The 18310-nt window shown below is 35.8% G+C and overlaps 1 protein-coding gene across 4 annotated transcripts in view; it reads left to right on the forward strand.

The window, feature by feature from the left end:
- Positions 1–18310, forward strand: part of PPP4R4 (protein phosphatase 4 regulatory subunit 4) — a 60488-nt gene that overhangs the window by 11359 nt on the left and 30819 nt on the right. For 2 of the 4 annotated variants that reach the window (XM_077180646.1, XM_077180647.1), the window contains exons 3-4: positions 10678–10780; positions 17506–17653. In XM_077180646.1, coding sequence (XP_077036761.1) covers positions 10678–10780; positions 17506–17653 — 251 coding nt within the window. Of the gene's footprint in view, positions 1–10677; positions 10781–15231; positions 15330–17505; positions 17654–18310 lie in introns of those variants that run through there. The other 2 variants (XR_013182874.1, XM_077180648.1) reach the window with 2 other exon arrangements.

The following is an 18310-nucleotide window of genomic DNA, read 5'->3' on the forward strand; positions in this document are numbered from 1 at the left end:
CTTCTTAGTCATTGCATAATTCCAAAATTGCAGTTGCTTTGTTTACAGAAATATGCTACAGTGTGAATTTAGCCTCAGTGTTTCTATGTAATGCCTACTTTCACGTTCTTCTACTTGTTCTTGAATTTACTATAAGAAAGTCAGGTGTAGGCAGTGTGCAAGCAGGGATAGATGAACTGGCATGAATGGAATTGCATTATTTTAAATGTGTGTGAGTCCAAGCTGAGTATAGTAACAGAGGTTTGTTATAAGACTTCAGATATTTTTTTTTTAAAAGACAATGTTTGTAAGATTCTATAAATGAAGGTGACCCACATTGCTAAGTCAATATGATGTGTAGTGGTGAAGAAAGGCTGCAGTCTCAAAGAGCATGGTCCTACATTCTTTCAAATAGGGAGAAAAAGCAATTTATGCATTCTTCTTGTCCTTATCCATTTTTCAAGAATCATCCGAAGAGAATACTTCTAACTTTGGAAATGGACCAATATAGGATTTTTTCCTAGGGCATTTTTCTCTTAAGTTTTTAGAGTTAAATCTCCTGTTTGATTGTTGGGGGGAAAAAATATTTTTTTTTTCTTTCCGAAATCTATCTTAAATCAGAATGTTATAATTTTTTTTTAGTTTTTTAAATGGCAAAGCAATGCAACTTTAAATAAAATTGCATAAGTTTCCACGGGGTTTTATGTGATAGTCTAAGAGAAAAGGTATAAACAGAAAATCTTGGAGGACTTTTGTTTATCCAAGTAGCTTTGTGTCCAAATTTTCAATTATGCCTCTAGTAAAAATGCAACATTTTTTGAAGTAAAAGCAGTAAATTAATTTGGGTAGGTATTAATTTGCTTCTTTCTCTCCCCACCCCTGCTGCCTCCCCATGGCTATTGTTGAACAACAAAGAACAACATTAAGCACTGGAGCCACCAGTTTATGCTACAATTAAATAAAGGCTGTTCAAAGCTGCTTGTTTAATTCCAAAGCATTTCTCTTTATCAGTTGGAATAGACAAGGAAAGTTGGATTCCAGGTGGATCAAAGCATTTGATAGCACAATTGATATGAACTGCACAGCAGAAGTGATGTTGCACTCAATAAAACCATTGCATTTTGCTTGCAGTAGTTTATGCCTACAAAATAGGATGATTTACTGTTTGTCTGTGCTGCATGAGAAGTGCAGCTGACCAGCTTGTGGTCAGATTTCCTGAAGTGTATATACTGGCTTTTTTTTCTTCCTCCTTAGTGAAATTGCTTGGTAACTTCTGTTACCAAGCATATATTGAGAAGGCTCAACTAGGAACAGAAGGAAAATGCTTTAAACATGCTAATTGTATTTTTGTTGTAAATAAGGGTTGATTGTATTGTTTCTAGCAGAATAAACATATGTAAAAGAGAAATGTGAAAGGCGTCTGCTTTAATACACTTTTTTGTATGATAATATTGCTTACATTCTTGGGCAGGCTTGGAGATAAAAATCCTATCTTTAAATGGAGAAACAGAAAAGATCCCATTTTCACTGCTGAAATTGTAACTGAGCTTTTTGAGGGGGAGGATTTATGTCCATATTAAATAGGAAAACATGAGTCATTGCCTGATTGCTGCTTGCACCAAACTTTTTCTGTTATAAACAGTTAATCTCTTTTATGTACTTTCATTTCAAAGCTCAGGACTAGGACACCTATTTCTCTGCCATTTTGGGAACTAGAAGTTAGTTAGACTATAGTTAGTTACATTCAGGGCAAGATTCAATTTTATTTTTGTTTTTTTCCAACTGCAGCAATTGATAGTCCCTAAATCAATGCAGAAAAGAATGATACTTTAAATTAACCTGCTTATTTACTACAGGTTTTAACCCAAGAGTATATCTATTTCTTCTTGTTTTTATCACCATGTAAAGCAAACTTAAGTGTATTTTAAGGGTTACTTGTAAATTCTTTTGAACTGTGCATGCTTGTTGTATTGCAAGAAAATACTTGCACCATAAGTTTGTAATAAATCATTAGATGCATACTGGTATGTAAAAATCAACTCTTATTGTGGATAAATACACTTGTGCTTTGATCACTTAAACTTTCCCATCTGTTTGAGAATGATGTGTTAGAGGGTAGATAGATCAATAAAATTGATATACAGATCTTTATATCTTACATATTCATTGAAAATTCTGAGGGCATTAAGTAAAAATTTCTTCAGTATCTCCCTTATTAAATGAAGAAGGTGGTTTTGGTCTTTTTAAATGAACAGTTGGAATGTGGCAGCTTTTTGATCTGTTGGGTATAATGTCCCCCACCCGTAAAACCCACAAGTTGAAAAAGATTCTAACTAGAGTTTAGTACTTGATAGGTCATTTGAGATGTTCATGACTCACTTTACCTGCCTTTTGGTAAAGGATGTTGGGAGTATTTTCCCCCAAGTGTTATTCCTTTCCCTTTCTCACTTTCATTTTCTTTGCCTTCATTGCTGTGACTGGGAGTTTGCCTTAAACTCATTATTTTCAGGGGACTGCACAGTGAATACCAACTGAGATGGGTTTTGTGACATCTGTAAAGACTATGTTAGCCCAATGGAAGTTGTATAGAACTTTGGAGTTCTTTATGCACTAGAATAATATTGATAGCTTCAGCACTGTGGGCTGTGTGTATGGCAAATTCTGCCAGTCAATATCCATTTGCATGGATGCCTCTTCACATAGCTAACAAAAGTATTGTTCATGAAAATAATATATTGTGTTAATACTACACCATGAGCTTAGACTAAAGATTGATTGTCCCAAACCTTTCAGTGATCAGTTAAAGTTCTTCTTCAGTAACAAACAAACCATGGGGAGGAGGCCAGGGGAATGGCATGCAAGTAGTATTGTACCAATGGATGCTTTTTAAAATAATTTTTCTTCTTCTGTGTTACTTTTTCTTCCATAGAATGATATTGATATCAACATAGTAAATACATAAGCCAGAAATTCTGATGCTTAACACTGAATATATGCTGTGAAGGATCTCTGCAGCTGAGCATATTTGATATGTATTCAAAGGAAAGAGATATTCTTTTCTTCAGAGATGGTTCTGGACTAATTTTAGTAAATGTGGGTGGAATTACTGGTAAATGTTTTTGTTTATTCTTTCCATTGCAGAACGTCAAACTCTTTCTGGGATAACTATATCACTAAAAAAATAAGCTAATATGTGAGGAAAAAATAGTGTAGCAAAAGGCTATTTAAGATTATTTTAGTGATTTTGAAGATAGGGAATGTTACTAGGACTACTACAGTTACCTAAACATAATTGAGTAGTGACTTGGATTAACCCCAGGCAGCTGCCAAGCCCCCACGCAGCCACTCACTCACTGGGGGAGAATCAGAAGGGTAAAAGCTGGAAAGCTTGTGGGCTGAGATAAAAACAATTTATTAGGGAAAGCAAAAGCCATGCACACAAGCAAAGCAAAGCAAATTCACTGCTTCCCACAGGCAGGTGTTCAGCCAGCCCCAGAAGAGCATGGCCCCATCGTGTGTAATGGTGACTTGGAAAGTGAAACACCATCATTTTAAATGTCCCCTCCTTCCTCCTTTTCCCCCCCACTTTATATACTGAGCATGATGCCATATGGTCTGGAATATCCCTTTGGTCAGTTTGGATCACCTGTCCTGGCTGTGTCTCCCCCCAATCTCCCATGCACCTCCAGTCTCCTCCCTAACATGGAGCAGAAAAAGCCTTGGCTCTGTGTAAGCCCTGCTCAGCAATAACAAAAACATCTCTTTATAATCTACCCTGTCTTCAGCACAAATCCAAACCACAGCCCTGTACCAGCCACTGGGGAGAAAATTAACTGTACCCCAGGCCAAACCAGCACAGGTAGGCAGGAGGATTCTGATGGTGTGCTGATAATGGTTTTATAAAGAATGCAGATATGGATTAATTATCTGTATATGTAATGCTCGTTTTTATCTACTGTCTGAAATTATTCTGTCAGAGAGCTGGAAATTTGAAAGATTTGTGTCACTACTTCAATTTATTATGTTAAATATATTACCTGGTTTGATTGTCCACTCCAACATAGAACAAATGTTATGTTTGTTTGAGAGACATGACTCTAACTCTTCTATTTAATTAAGTAGCCGAATTTTATCCTACTTTCCAAAGTGAACATAAAGCAAGTAAAACACATAAAACACATTTTTGACATAACATGAATCAGGAACAGCTTGAAATTGAAGCAGTTTTTAGTTATTTGTGTATTTGCCTCAGAAAGCTGCCTTCGATCTATGGTTGCTTTTGATACATGAGAAAGCAGCACTAGAGTCAGCTGTTTGAGGCTGTATTGCTGATGCCTGGAACTGCATCAGTCTGAAGGAGCTGTCCAATATACTTGAAAATATGAGTATACTTGAAAATAGGAGTCCAAATTACTTGAAAGTATGAGTATTGAAGCTATGTATACTCCTTGAATAATGAATAGAATGTGAACCAGCAAAGCTTTCCACTTCTAACTTGTCTAAAATCTAGCTCTTATATGGAGTAAGTTCACTGCTCATCTTCATTTCCTAATTATTTTTTGCTTTTGAGTCATCAGGCCCTTACAGCAGTAATTTGATAGAAATTTAATATGAACTGTTGAAAGTCATTCTGAGCTCACAGTTAATTTCCTTGGCTGGGAATAAAGCTGCTTCTACAGCTAAAACTTCAAATTGTTTCTAAAATTTTAGATATATTTTTCAGTGCTCACAATTTGACTCCTATATTTATCAATTTAGAACATAAGCTTAGCTTGTATTACTAGATATAATGCCTATCTACTTACAATATATAGATATCTACATAAAGTATATCTAAGATATCTAGTTATGGTTTTCTTGTATATGAGGAAAATGCTGTGATCAAAAGCTTCAAACCCTCTCTTTAGCGTTTTTTATTTTTATTTTCTTGTGGATTTTCACTCAATCACTGTACTAATACCCTGTAGTTTCATTCTGTACTCAGGTTTTTTTTTAGTGTCTTTATGATTCTTTTATATTTGCATTTTCTTTTGACCCAGTCCCTGTGATTTTGAAAAAGGCTGATCAACTCATTTACAAAGTATGTTTTGTTTACCATTTGTCTGTGTTCTACTGTTAGTAGGATTTTGTTATGGGGATTATAAGCCTATTGTAAAAAGTTTGAATTTTTTGAAAGATTAGTAAGAAGTTCTACTTGTACTTTGATTCTAAAAGGCTAGGCTTATTCAGGCTTTTACCATTGTCTTCAACTCTTGCAAGCACTTTTTTATGAAGCCAAGCAGATACAGGCAGAAACCAGTTAACAGTTGCTTTCCTAACCTTTAATGTGCTTTTCTTAATAGCATGCAGAGGAATTGCAAGTGGATTTAGCATAGCATAATTTGTTTTTAAATGATTGAAGAGACTCATAGCAAGGGTTGAGGTGAAGTGGCAGCTTCTGTTAGAGCTGTCAATAAATCTTGAAGAAATAAACAATTTTTTTAGACCTGTGAGTCAGTTTAGAAAGGAGAGGTTGAAATGTACAATTACAGCTTTCTTTTTTAAAAAAAATTCTCATCAGCTTCTAGGACTGTTAGATTAGAGTTGCTATGAAAAAAGAAGTATGGAATTGATTCAAGATGGAATATGCTATAGTCAGAAAGGCTGAGAAGGCATGATAGAAATACACACAGTAATAAAGGGCAAGCTTTGGGATCTGGTGTTTATAATTCTCCACACAGGTAAGACCCACAAACTGAAGAAGACTCTAAGTAGATTTTAGCGCTTCTTAAGTCATTTAAAGTTTTCCTTTCTGTGTGAATGAAGTATACTGATAGAAAAAATAAGACTGGAGAATGAAAAGATATCCTGTGTCTAAATTAGACTATAAGACAAATTTAGGTCAACAGAAGTAATTTACCCTTCTGGAATTCTGTTAGCATCTGTGATTTTTTTTCACTTTCAGTTTAGAAAAATTACAGGCCTTGTACTTTTTCAGAAGACTTCTTATAACACATAATGCATGCTGTGAACATGACAAATCTGGTTGAATGTGAAAATCATAAATTCTGGGTCAGTGAACGAAGACTGGCAGAATGAAAGATAATACCAGCTCATAGCTCATTTTTGCTGTATCACCTAGGAATGGGAAATGGCATTATCTTGATCTTGAAGTAAAAAGACCAGCTTTACTTTTTACATTCAGACTCAAAATAAAAAATGCCAAAATGAATTCTACCTAGAAACCATATAAAATGCAATATGTGTTATAAGTCCTCTAAGGAAGAAGAAACATTTATCTTCTAGGAGATTGTAATGTTGATATTGAGGTAATGTTTGAGAGGAAAAATGTGTTCCTTCGAGGCACTTACATTCTTGAAACTTTTCTTAAAATTCAAGGCAGAAAAGCTCAATTTTTACTCATAATAATTAATGTATAAACTCATGGATCTGATGATATTAAGAAGAATGAAAGTATTGTGTCATTATAATGTATTTGGTTTGGTTCAGAAACAGAAGAGGGTATCTGTATGAGTTAGAAATTCTAATTTCTCTCTTTGACAGATATTCAGCAAGGAAACAAAAATAGGAGACTTCAGTTGACCAAACCTATCCTGGTAAACAAGGTTGCTATGAATACAGAACTACTGTACAGCTAAATCTTGGGTTTCGATTCTTACTTTAATTACAACAGAAGTTTCACATGTAGTGGTGTAAGTTTAGATATGTACTAAAATCAGATTAGTTTTTTCTTATTTAATATATAGACCATGTAGATTTTTCACAATAAACTGAAGATGATTCTCAAAGGAAGTCTTATGAGCCACACACTTTTATGTTATTGACAGAAATATTTATCTGGATTTCTAGTTTGCCTTGGCAACTGTAGATTGCACAGGAAAACAGAAATCCTGGGGGGAGAATTGAAATGGAATAATTCTGAAAAGGCTAAATCCTGTCAGATACTGAGCTTTTATACAAATAGGAAATTAAGTCTAGGATTTATGAATCCCAGTCACAGAATAGTTCAGGTGGTTGAGGACCCCTGGAAGTCATTTGGTCCAATGCCCTGGTTAAAGCAGAGCCAGCTTCCAAGTCTGATGCCATTTGATGTTAGCTCACATTGCTCAAGACATTGTACAGATGAGTTAGGAATGTGTCCAAAGATTCCCACAACTGTGGACACCCTTTTTCAGGTTTGAGTGTTTGTAAATTTCATTTTCCTAATACCCAGTTAGTTACCGAATGCTTTAATATTTTTTTTTTTTTAATTGTGGTGTTCTAATCCCTCACTCATTGAAGTTGCTAAATTTTTCCTTCTGTCTTCAACAAATTCAGATTTGGACCAACACAGAATGTTATAGAATCTTGCACTGAGAATAATGTCACTTAAGGGGTGTTGAGTTAACACTGTAATTCCCTGCAGCCACTCATCAGAACTTCTGTTTACACAGAACACAGACTTGAGTGGTTGATTCAACAATGGCTATTTAACAAACCACTTTTGCCAAACTGGTGCAGTTAGCCACAGTGTGAAAGAAAAGCCTCTACACAAACAGAGCTTCAGTTAGAGCTTGGGTAAACATTGTACCTCAGTCTTCTTTACAGGACTGTATTCTGCTCCTGCCATTGTGTTTTGTAGGCTAGTGTGAATGAAGGAGAGAGAAATGTAAATCTGTCTTTTCTTTTTCAAAATCCTTTGTGATAATATTGTCTTGCAGTACTTTCAGTGACTGATCTTCAATTCTTCATGCTGCAGAAGGAGTAGTCCTTCCATCCATTTCCAAATAGAAATGTTTCTAATTCAGTACCCTGGGACTTGTAAAATTTTCTTTGTTCTTACCTTGTAGAATCTGTTTTTAAAAATGCTTTAAAAATTAATATAAGAAATCTTATTGTCTTCCTTGAGCTTCATGAAAATTTGCAAAATTGGCAACACATACCCTGAATAAAATCATAGTATAGTGGGAAGGGATCTCTGGAGATCATCTTCCTGCTCAAAGTAGTGTCAATTAGTGGCAATGTATTCAGAGTCTTGTCTTGAATGCAGGATTTTGAGTCCTATGCATAGAGACTGCACCACCTGTGTGGGCAACTCTTTCCAATATTTGAATACTCTGACACAGAAGAATTTGTGGGTTTTTTAAAGTTTAAGTGGAATTTCCTGTGTATTGAATTTGTTCCCATTGTTTTGCATCCTATCACTGGGCACTGCTGGGAAGAATCTGCCTCTGTCTTCTTTACTGTCTCACATCAGAATTTATACATGTCAAATAAGGCCCCCAAGCTTTCTCTTCTCAAGATTAAAAATCCCTTTTGTCTAAGCTTCTGCACAAATATTGCGACGAACTCACTGCCACCTGTCTGAGATTCTTTTGTTGAATAGAGAAGAATAATCATGTTCCCTGAGCTGCTGGTGATGCTCTTGAGTGCAGCCCAGGATGCTGCCAGCTGCCTTTCCCTCCAGCTCAGTTTCGTGTCCACTGAGACCTGCAGGTCCTTTCCTGCCAGGCTGTTTCCCAGTTGGCTGGCCCCCAGTCTCTACTGGTGCATGGGGCTGTTCTGCCACAGCTACAGAACTTGAGTTTCCTGCTGCTGGAACATAAGATCCCTGTTGGTTTGTTTCTCCAGTTTGTTGAGTCACCAGAGTCTTCTGGTCTGTGAACACCTCCTCCTGGTTTTGTGTCATCTGCATCCTGAGGGTGCCCACTGTCCCATCGTCCAGGTCATTAATGAAAACTTTATTGCCCCCAGTAAGGTAAACTATGAGGTAAACCACCCGTGGATGGCTCCCTTGCCACTAATCACAGCCCTTTGGGCTCAATAGTTCACTCAGTTTTCAGTCCACATCACTTTCCATTTGTCCAGCTTGTACTTCATCAGTTTATCTATGGGGATATGATGGGAGACAATGTCAGCAGCCTTGCTAAAAGAAGTTAAACAACTTCCACCTTCTCAGCCAGTCACATGTTGTCAACTTGGCTGGTCAGGATTGACTTCCCCTTCACAAATCCAGGCTGACAGCTTGCAGGCACGTTTCTGTCCTTCAAATGTTTGTAAATGGTTTCTAGGAGGATTTACTTCAGTTGCAAGAAACCACAATGGTTATGTGGACTTCATTTTATGATGGTAAAAGAAATAAGTAAAAGCAAATGCTGGGGCTAGAAGGAGAAGGCTTAGTGCTATGCTTGTGCTTGAGAAGTGTTTGAAAACTGCTTTACAAGGGGTCTTACAGTTAGGCCAGGTCTGGTACCACTGGCCAGCAGGAAGCAGCTGCTTTTGCAGAGGAAGGAAGTATTTGGGCAGCAGCACTGGGGCCTGAGAGCTTCCCTCCCTGCATGAGGATTCCCATCATTGCTAAGTCACTGGGATCTCCTGTAGGATGAACTCAGAAGATGAGTCCTGAAGTTTTATATTTAAATGGTGTGTGATTTTGCTAGCACAAAAGAGGCTGAGCTGAATTGCTTTTAAGTATAGGGCTCTGTTGTGTTCTTCTATAGTTAGCACTGTTAATAAAGGAATAGTGCCTTCAAAACACTGAGCTTATTGTGACTCTGAAGAAAAGATACAGGATTTATTTTAATTTGTTTATTAGTACAAAAATGTGTACGGCTGAGCATTTAGCAATAATTCACTATAATTCTGGAGTTTTTGATATTTAAAGAAAATCTATGGTGCAGCTCATTTGGTAGAAATAGAAATCTTCTGCAGTTGGAAAATTACAGACTGTGTAGGTGTTGAAATGCCTCCTGCTTCACTTTCTTAATTGGCAGTAGGCCAGATACTAAGAATTTCTGATTTAAAGGGAAATGCTTCCCTTTTCTTTACATTTTGAAGGATAAGGGTAGCATTTTGTTTGCATTTTTTAGCAGTTAGGGTTTCTTCCATGTTGATACAAAATGAATAAAATTTAAATTAAAAAGCTTCTCCAAGTTACTTTGGCTTTTTGCATTACTACTGGATAACACAAAGATATGCATGCCTTGCCAAAGGAAAAGGATGTGTTGATGTTTAGTTTTAATTTTGGCATCCAGACCCTCTTGCTTTCTGATTCTATTCTCGGAGTTGATCTACTTGAGTAATTTTTCTTTTCACCTCATACTTTTTTTCATTGCTGCCTACCATTTCCTTCCCATCCTGCTTTTTTTTTTTTGTTTGTTTGTTTCCTTTTTCAATTGTGGGATGCCATTGAGTGAGACAGAATGAGGAGAATGGTACAAGGTCTGTAATTTAACCAAGTTTTTTACATCCTTTTAAAATCATGTTTGTGTGCATATGACTATACATCTGACTGCTTTCCCTACAAAAAGGATATAATGGTAGGTTTCTGGTAAAATGCTGTACCCTGTGTGTTATTTTCATGTATATCTTCTATTTGCCCCCTTCCTTTGTATTGCCATAAGGCAAAAGATTCCATGAAACCACTGCCTTGATCATCTGGTTTGAAAAGATCTTTCAAAAGTTTCACATTTTTATGCAGAGCTACACTAAAATTTAAAACATTCCATGTAGGAAATGATATATAATAGCTTGATAGGTTGATTTTTTAAATGTGGTCTTCTACCACATATTAAAAAAAAAAAAAAAGCCTCATTGCTTGCGTGAAAAACCTGAGTAGTGTAGGTTTGTTCTTCTTGGTTTTGTTTTGTTTTCTAATGAAAGCCATGAGCTTGTAATCATCATAGTGAGTAATGTATTGTATGTTTATGTTTTTGTAAGTTCTGGTCAGGATATCCAAGGAACAAGTGTGGTGGCAAATCTTCCAGTCCTTATGCGACAGAATCCTGCAGAAACACTTCGTCGGGTTTTACCAAAAATCAGAGTAAGTTTTGTGTGTTGAGGTTTGAATGTATCTTTTTCTGCCAGTTTAATTATTTTAAAAAAGAAAAAAAAATCCACTTTTATTGCAAACTCAGTTTCTAGGAGGTGTATGTCCAGTAGGTCTTCCGCATTAATTCACTGAACTTACGAAGTATTACAGGCATTATAGTTTTTTAAAAATTGTTATGACAGGGGAAAAAAAAAGCAGAATTAGTACTATTTAAATGTTCTAAAAGATTTGCCAGTGTTTTGACAGCTTTTTTGAGAATTCTTTTTGAGAACTATCCAGTCATAATGGTTGATTCTGATGTTCTGAAACCCCTTTCATCCAAACATTAAGATCTTCATGGTGCTGTCCAGAAGAGTATAGTTTGCTTTTAGCTGTCTGTGCAATTTCATGTTCTACCCTCCACATTTTTAGCAAGTCACTGCTAGTTGTGATAAATACATGCTGACCATGTAATGTTGTACAGTAATTTTATATAGAGATATGTTTTCATAAGGGAGATTCGGGTTGTTTAACCTGGAGAAGGGAAGGCTCTGGGTACATCTTATTTTGACTTTTCAGTTCTTCAAAAGGGGCTTATAAAAGGATGAGGACAAACTTTTTGGCAGTGCCTTTTGAGATATGACAAGGGACAATGGGGTTAAATTAAAGAAGGATAGATTCAGACTAGATGTAAGGAATACATTCTTTTGACATGAGGATGGTAAAGCACTGGAACAGATTGCTCAGAGAAGTTATGGATGCCCCATCCCTGGAAATGTTCAAGGTCAGACTGGATGGGACTCTGAGTAGCCTGGTCTAGTGAAAGGTGTCCCTGCTCATTGCTAGGGGGGTGGACTAGCTGAATTTTAAAGGTCCCTTCCAATCCAACCTATTCTATGATTATGTGATTGTGAAGAAGATACCTGTCTCCATATTTCCACTCCATCCCAGATATGTACCCAGAAGAAATGTACAAGTTCGTTTAAGGTGTGGTTTTAGGAGCGCCTTGGCCAAATAAGAACAAGCTAAATCACAAATGCAAATGTAAAACTTAATAATGCTAATGACCCCTAGGACCCCTGCAGAAGAAGAGGGTTGGAGAAGGCCTTATCAATGTATACAAATACCTGACAAAGCAAAGACAGAGAGAGGCTCTTTGCAATGGTACCCAGTGACAAAACTGCAACTGTTGCGATGTGCACAAACAGAAACACAGGAGCCTTCATCTGAACATCAGGAATCACTTTTTCACTGTGAGGGTGACAGAGCAGTGGCACAAGTTGCTTAGAGATGTTGTTGTCTTCTTCCTTGGAGGTATTCAAAGGCAATCTGGGCATGTCTCAGCTGTAACTGGCCCTGCTTGAGCAGGGGGATTGGACAAAATGCCCTCCAGAAGAGCCTTCCAGCCTTCAAGCATTCTGTGAATATCAGACATCACCTCTCAACTTCATATTATGTCCTGAAATTGCCTGTCCTGATCTCAGGAGAATTTTGTTTCTTAAAAGGAGCTGTTTCAACTTTTATCTAATTATTTAGATTTAGCAAATGGTCAAGAAATAGCTCTTCTCAGGACTAAGGATTGGTACAGACTGACCGATGATTTAGAAAACATTAAAGTGCTTCTGGCTACATTCTGCACTATGAGATGCAGGTCAATAGGCATTTGCTGAATATGTATGAGTGTAAAAGTGCTTTGAGAAGAATGACTTGAAGTTGCAAAGTAATTGGTAACCCTTCAACTTGCACCAAATATCTGCAGTTACAACCACCAATTAACCTGACATATGTAATGCAGTCTTTCTAAACCAACCTACTGGCTTCAAGAAAAGTTAGTTTGGTTTTTTTATGCTGCATTTTACCATACCGAATCCATTTTTTTTCCTCTAGTTTTCTACTTTGAGAGTAGAATTCTTCCTAAAATTAAGGAGTAATAAGAAACACTAGGGATTTTCTACCTTTATTTTTTCAGGCTGTAGAGAAATGCTGGTCTTGGCCTGCCTTCAATAAAAAGTCTAGTATGGGAATACAGTTTTTGATTCTAGTTTTAAGTTTTTTATTTAGGGATGAAGAAAATATTTGGAAGTATAATCATTTGCATGAATAGGAAAGTATTTGTACAGTGGAAGTTGGATCTCAGTGTGATATTTATCAGGCTGTACTTAGTTACTTTGTAAAAGTGTCTTCCTGTATAATATTGAAGACATTCAACTGAAAACAGTATAGGAAGAAAGAAGCAGTAGGAACTGAAGATAGAAATATTTGAAATGAAGCAGACAACTTTAATAATTAATGCAATCAATCTTTGAGCAAATTACTGAGAAACGTAGTGTGGATTTCATCTTACAGTATAATTTAAACCCAAACTGGATGTCTTCCTAGATGATAAATTAAATGAAACCTAAGCTAATGGGCTCCAGACAGAGGTAAAAAAGTAAAATATAATGAGGTCAGTCTAAATCCAATAGTTCCTTTAAAGTTTAAGCTTTATAAACTGAAATGTTGTGGAATGTGTATGAATTAAGTTCCTGTCTGTGCCATTGCTCTTATAAAGCCAGTCCTTCAATGGTGTTCTGTTATCTAATATAATTTATCTGTAGTAGAAGTGATGTTGTAACCATGTGCATTGCACTTTTAATTGCAAAACAGAGTTTGACATCATTAATTTGACCTATTATTTTTTTCTTAACCTTGTTTTTTATTGGAGGAATCATTCTGACCATTAAATGGAAACTTTTATAGTCTGTAAAAGGATAATTGAACTCCACTGCACTTAGAGTCTTGCAAATGTAATCTGCCATTGCAGGGAAATAAACTGATTTAAATTACTGCACTTGGTTTTACTTCTTTAGCTTGGGAGTAATCATTTGTGAAATCAAATTGGCACATGAAAAATGAATTGTGTAATAGTTTCAGAGGGCTGTTTCTTTGAAGGTATTGTTACCATATAATTGCATAAGGAAACCAGTGTACTTATTTAGCATACTTGCAGACACCCAAAGCAAAATTAATGTTTTTATTAGAGCTGAGGGTAAGGCAGATGAAGAAAGAAATAAATACAAGGAATATTCAGTCTGAATACATTGCAAATTTGTATTTCATTTGTGAAAAATTGATAAAAATGGTTACTTCTAGAAATATAGAAATGGGTGTATGCAAATTGCTTATCATTTTGTGAAATCTAGTTAAATTAAAATTGTGTCAAAGACACTATATGATTAACATATTTTAGATTTGAGATGAGTAAAATCAATACACCAATAAATGTGACATACATAAGTAATTATTGAATTAAGTGTCAGTATTTTGGTTATGCTATTTAAACAAACATACAGTATATAATTTAGATGTTAATGTAGGAATGAGATTAGGAAGTTTTCTTTTAAAATTCTGCTGTTTAAATGAAGTTGCATCCTTGTATGTGTTCTTCTGCATAGAGAAGCCCACTCTGGATTTCTGCATGCACCTCCTCATGAACCTTCGAAGTCATTGAAATGCAGATTTAGGCAAAGCTTAGACATTCTTAAAAGCATTTCTCTTTGTGCACAAAATGGCTCTTTTCAAATGATGTTAATAGTATTTTTCCTGCTTTCCATCTTTGAGCTCTGCAACCGAAAGTGATGGAGGGAGATTGCAGGTGTCTATCCGAATAACTAATAAGATTTTTCCAAATGCTGTGATTGCAGCAAACTATGATTATTCTTGTTGTTGTGTATATATCAAGCTTTATTCAGTGTTGTCTCATTAATTCCAAATTAATTCTCAGAGTTACTTATTTTCCTAATATATCAGCCTCCTCTTGAAAGCTTTTTTTTTCTGTAGCTGATTTTATGGTTTAAGAAAAGGTGGGGTGATTTTTATCCTTCCTTATACTGTACATTAATTTCAAGGTCCATTCTCATTATATCCTTCAACTTCTGTAATCTCCATTATTTCTGTGTCTCTTAGTCTTTTAGTCTAAAATTTCTATCATACCAATGCAATTACTAAAATGATTTGACTATGTCTCTGCTTGCAGCATTCTTTCAAGAGAATTCTGTTGTTGCAGGAGAAAATCTGCATTTAAACTAGAGATGAATTTTCCTTTTTCCAATTAATGGAATAAACTAGGCTTTCTAAATTTTACGTTTTGAGGCCTGAGTTTAACTTGTAGACATTAGAATAGTTAAGAACATGTTAATACCCTTAAATTCCATTAAATACTTAATGCTTGTCTGAATAAGATAGACAGGGAGAACTTTTTTAGTTTGGAGTGAAAATTTTTGGACTATTCATGTATAGAAAAATACATTACTTTCTAAATAAATAAATTTATATTAAGTAAATTTAAGTTACTCAGCTTGGGTTGTATGAAAATGGAAAGAGGAGACCCATGCTTTTCCAAATACAGAACTGTATAGTTCTGAGTGTAAACATCAGTGCAGGCAGGTGTGTAAGCAGAAATTTATATTTCAATGTCTCCCGAGGTCCATGAGGAGGCACATCCAGAGAATGTGTTCTCACACATGACTATCCAGAGTTATGTGGATCAGTGGAGGAGACTATTTGGAAACTTTGTTTGTTGGTAAGTAACCCTGTTTGTATTGCGTACAAAGTAAATATGTACGGAAAACTGAATTCATAGAATCACAGAATTATTTAGGTTGGAAAAGACCTTTAAGTTCATTAAGTCCAACTATTAACCTGGCAATGCTCCATAATTTTCTGGTCTGCACTGCTGTGTTGGCATCTACAGTGTGTGGATAGTTCTCTTGGTTCTCTTGGTGATGTTTTTTTGAACAAATTTTAAGCCAGAATCCCAGAAAAGTATGGACATGTATTCTGATCCCAAAAATATTCAAAATACAAAACTGGTAGGTGTTCTTATTCTTTTTTGGCTGTGGCTGTAAGAGCAGTGGTGGAACAAGGTCAGAGTCTGTGGAAATAAGAAGGCAGTTTCCATGGGTGTTGAATGCAAATACTTTGTTGGAAAGCAGCACAGTGCTGTTTCTTTTTTTCATTTGTGGGAGCAAGGACACACAGAATCCTTTGAGAAAGAAACATCGTTGTAAACTGGGATGGGTTTTGAAAGATAAGTTATTGTTCTCCTTGAAATAGCTAATAATTGTACAGTTGTATGTACAAATGGTTCGACATTTGTAGAATGAGAACTTGTTTTATACCAAGTCAAATAGTAATTTCTCAGATGTTCTCTACAAACGATTTTCTCAGCAAAATTCCTCTGATATGCAATGTTTAGAGTCATAGAATCATTAAATCTGGAAAAACACTAAGATTATCAAGTCCAGTTGTTTACCCATCAGCACCATTTTCACCATGTCTCTGAGTTCCCTATCCAGGTGTCTTTTGAACATTTCCAGGAGTGGTGGAAGTGGTTCCACCACGTCCCTGGCAGCCAGTTCCAGTGCCTGACCAGCCTTTGAGTGAGGAAAGCCACTCTCCAGCCACTCTGTCCCCAGCCTGTAGCACTCAGGGGTTTGTGTGATCCAGGTGTGGGACCCAGTGCTTGCCTTTGTTGAACCTCAAACCATTGGCCTTGGCCTTGATATTAATTAAGAGATTAACCAGGACTGGCCCCAGCACTGAGCCCTGGGGATCCCCACTTGTGACTGGCTGCCAACTGGATGTAATTCATTCACCAACACTCGGGACCCAGCCATGCAGACAGTTTGTAACCCAGTGAAGAGTACAATCCATTAGCAACTATGCACTTAGCTGCAAAATGAATATATATTTTTAATCTGATCCAGGCTTATTTTTATTTTCAGTTAATTTTGGCTTATTTTTGATTTTTGGTGAGTGATCTGAGAAAACACTGTTCATATCAAGCAGTTTAAAAAACCACATATATAAAATGCTAATTAGGAAGTATGGACTTTAGACTCCTACTGAATTTGGAGTAATTTGTAAAATGAGTGTAATGCTTTAGTATTAGAATAATGAACTTTTTATTTTCTCAGGAAATAGAAAGACACACTTAGAAAAGTAAACAAATAGAATGTTCACTTAGTTGACAGGTATTTACAGTTACTAAAACTTACAATGAATGCTGTGTCAAAGATTGCATCCTGCAAGGTCTGTGCATAAATCTGAAATTTAAAATTTAAATTGCCTGTTTTTAAATTTTAAAAAATAGTGATATTTCATTTCACTTCAACATATTAACTTTGTTTAACTTCTGAGTGGATGATTTTAAAAACAGCATAATTCATGACATTCTTGTGTGTCAGAGCTCAGAAATACAAATGTTTAGTTAGCTCGATAAATATTCTAGTGTATCTTGCTTTATTCTTAAGACTATATATATGTACTTTTTATTTGCATTCCATGTTAGTCAAGGGATGAAATTTAAATTGCCTTCTGCTATTTTAGTATGTCCTACTGAATGAATGAATGAAATACTTATTTTTAATTCATGTGCATAAACAAGAGGAGTGCAATTGTTGGCTGGTCTGTTTCTACCTCTTGTTTTGTAAAGTAGAAAAATCCATGCATTGCATTGATGAAACTTAAAGTCACAAGGAATAAGTAACTTTTTTTTCTTAGAAGATTCATGATATATCATAAGAAAATTTAATCTTTGCAATAAATTGCTATTAAGAGAAAATAATTTTACAGCAATTTTTGTAGTTTATCCTGGTTGTTGCATATTAATTCTAAAAGCGAATGTAAAAATTTGGATGTTCTTTCAGTACATTTCTGCCTCACTCTCTAAATTGTTATAATTTGTAATTATACAGGAGGTTCTACATGTTGCAGGAGTGGAAATGCAGTTAACAGCTGCTGTTTCTTTTTTGACTGTTCTGCAAGAGGAGTCGGTGTCCATTCATACATACTCCCACTCCTTCCTACACATCATTCTCCAGAACCTGGAACACAGAGATGCAGGTCAGGGCTGCACAGCCACTCTGATGGCTGATGACCTCTACATGTTTTGTTTCCTTAGTGACCCTACAATACTGTGTCAACAGTGAGTGCAATCACTGTGACTTTGTATCTGGACTTGCATGAATGGAAAGATTTTTGCATGATGACCACTTTCATACTGATATTTTAATGTAATTCTGATTGAAGCAGAAAAACCCCTCTCACTTTGTCTGAAGGATTAAATCCCATACTTGTTTCTGAGTCTGAGCTTCTCCTGAAGTACCAACATTTTGCGGCTGAGAAAATGGAGGGAGGATGGTTGACATTTCTTCTGTGTTGATTATCTTTTCTTAATTTCTTTGACACTAATTTTAGAATACAAAGGAAAGAAAAGGACTGTTGTGCAACTAGAAAGTTTCAGTGGGTGTAAGAAAAGAATGAAATGAGGGAAATTAGCTTTATAAAGCAATTAGAGTAGTTAATAATTTTATGTAGGAATTGGAAAGGGAAAAGAAATGGGGGCAGACCTTGCTTCTTACCTATCCTATTTCATACTCTGAAGCCTTGAATGTTAATATGGTGGCTTTCAGATTCATAGCTCCTTGAAGATGCATGCAAAAAGTTAGAACAAATTTTGTAAAACTGGTACATGTTTTTGTTTAGTTGTTATATGTACAA

This window comes from Agelaius phoeniceus, chromosome 6 (genome assembly GCF_051311805.1).
Source record: "Agelaius phoeniceus isolate bAgePho1 chromosome 6, bAgePho1.hap1, whole genome shotgun sequence".
NCBI lineage: Eukaryota > Metazoa > Chordata > Aves > Passeriformes > Icteridae > Agelaius > Agelaius phoeniceus.